Below are 2,457 nucleotides of genomic sequence, written 5' to 3'. Positions count from 1 at the left end.
TCCCCGGTGACTGCAGATGGAGCTGGGCTGCTCCATGACTTGTTTCCTCTGCAGAGAACATTGGTTTGCTCGTGGCACTTTCAGATGAGCAAGTAGTGTCTTATTCAGAGGCCACAGGGAGAGTTATGGTCTCTCTTCCCTGCCAGACACAGGGTGGGGGACTTTATGGTGGGCTGTGCGTTAAATTTTTCCAAAATCCTGGTAGTCATCTAAAGAAACAGGCCAAAACCCTCCTCAAACTGCAGCCTAGAGACCTTGTGGCCCAGAACCCAGACTGCTGAGAGTGAGGGTGTCCAGCAGCCACCTCAAGAATTCAATTTTGGTGACCGTATCCTATCACTTCCAGCATCGAAATATCACATGCAGCGGGCTGGATTTGTTTACAAACAGTGGATTGAGATCAGCATCAATCAGAAAAGAATCCCAACCCAGCCAGCTGGTGACCAGGTCTTAGAAATTTACATCTCTTAGAGGGGAAGCCTGAGCAGCCCAAGCTGGAGGTGACCTCTTGTTCCATCTGACCAGGAGAGTGGTGTGGTACCACCCCAGCAGAGCCTGTGTGCAGCACCTCAAATTCCAGCAACCGTTTTACAATGAGCAGGTTGTTTATTTTCTGTATTTAAACACTTCTCTTTTACCTGAAAAATTACCTTTTCAATTAAAAAATAGATTATTGGTCAGTGCTTTTCACATCTTTTGAAATTCTCCTGGGGTTTTTCTCAGGAGGGAAAAATAAATAAATTAAAGCGTTTTCATAATGTTGGGGTTTTCCCTCTTTTCCTCCGCTCTGTAAAATTCTCCTTTTCCTCCTCTCAGCAAAATACTGGAAAATAAATCATGTCCCCGTGTGGGAGCTTTAACAAAACGTTTCATTTTTATCCTTCTTCCTTTTCTGTTGTCAGTCCTCCTCTCCCTCGAACTTCGCCGAGCCGGCAGCGTCGCAATCTGTCACGCGGACAGCCAAAGCTGCATCTCACCCCACTGTCTGCTGAGAGGGTCAGGAGGGGCAGATCACTTAACACTACACCTGTTTTATGAATAATAATACAGACAGTTTCACTGGGTTCCTGGGAGGACATTTTCCCACCAGGATAAGCGCCGCATATTGAACAAATTAATGTCTTTAACTCGTTTGACTCTGGTTAGCTCGGTTGCGATGGGGAGCTCCAGCGGTGCTGTTGGAGCAGGGGAAAAGAACCAGGCAGGTTTTTTTTTTGAGGATGATGCTTTGTTCTGCAGGTTTCACTCGTGGAAGTGTGAGATGAAAAATTTGGGGTTCCAGGGAAAAATATGGAATGGGGGAAAAAAATGAAATAAAAAGAAAAATATGAGTGAAGCTTCAGGAAAATGGAAAGTTATCCATGAGCACACAAGGTCTGCATCACCTGGACCAAAATGAAACACTTTGGTTCTTTTGTCTGTAGCTAGACTAGCTCAGAAAAGAAAACCAAAATAAAAACCCCTCACACATAAAAAACTTACTTTTAATATTACTTTAAAACTTCAAAGAATTCCAAGAGTTTCTTTTTAAGACGGTGGAATGAAATGTTTTCATTCACAGCAGAAAGTTTCTCTAGGTCTTTCCTTAGCAGAAACAAGAAGCAGCAATATCTGTCTTCCAGAGGACAGTGTCCATCAGCACAAGTGACATTCCTGCCCTGATTTGGGCTCCCCAAAAGTGTCAGGAGGGACCCTCAGCCCCATCCCAAGCTGGACCTGTGACCACAAAGAGGACACTGCTCTGCCAGCTCCAAGCAGTGCCTCACTCAATACTATTTTATTTGTTTCCTTGACTTTTATTGAGAATGAAAAAATAATTTAAAGCAATTATCTGTACAGGGGGGCAGGGAGATGGTTAGCTGGAGGATCTGTGACCCCCTCCCTGCCCCAGACAGGCCAGGGAGGGTTCGAGGGGGTGATTTACAGCTGTACAAAACCACGACAATCCCACCGAGGAGGAGAAGGACATCCCTGGAGCTCTGACAGGCTCCAGAGCAGAGGGTGGGAGGCTGTGCAGGGGCACAGGGGACCAGGGTCTGGCCAGACAGACCCTCAAGTGACCTGCAGGGGTGTCTCCAGCATCTCCATGAGAAAGGTGTCAATGGGGGTGTCTCCAATCAGCTTGAAGAAGAAGAGGTGCTCCAGGCACTTCAGCCCGATGGACCGCAGCGCCGGCAGGCGCAGGAGGAGTTTGGCAAACCTGGGGAAGAGCAGAGTCACAGGCACTGGCTGCCCTCTCCCACTTATTTCCAAGCCTGCACCAGCCCAGATTCTCCCAAAAAAACACCAGTTTGGGGCATTCTCAGAATTAGATTCCCTTAAGCTTTCAAGATAAATATTTGTTGGCTCGCGTGGAGGGAATATGTACCCTTCCAAAACAGAATTTGGCATTTTTAAAAGAGAAAGGAAAGGGGAAAGGATTTTAAAAGAGAAAGGAAAGGGGAAAGAGGAAAAAAA

At 46.4% G+C, this 2,457-nt stretch overlaps 1 protein-coding gene across 2 annotated transcripts in view; it reads right to left on the bottom strand.

Annotated features, from left to right (window-relative positions):
- Nucleotides 1-1,463: 1,463 nt before the first annotated feature.
- RXRG (retinoid X receptor gamma) overlaps nt 1,464-2,457 on the bottom strand; it is a 38,643-nt gene continuing 37,649 nt past the window's right edge. For both annotated transcript variants that reach the window (XM_033516476.1, XM_015635604.2), the window contains exon 10: nt 1,464-2,200. In XM_033516476.1, the coding sequence (XP_033372367.1) occupies nt 2,053-2,200 (148 nt within the window). In that variant the 3' untranslated portion in view covers nt 1,464-2,052. The remainder of the gene's footprint in view (nt 2,201-2,457) is intronic.

Source organism: Parus major, chromosome 8 (assembly GCF_001522545.3).
Source record: "Parus major isolate Abel chromosome 8, Parus_major1.1, whole genome shotgun sequence".
NCBI lineage: Eukaryota > Metazoa > Chordata > Aves > Passeriformes > Paridae > Parus > Parus major.
The sequence above is the reverse complement of the archived record's forward strand: the minus strand, read 5'-3'. Positions and strand labels throughout refer to the sequence as shown.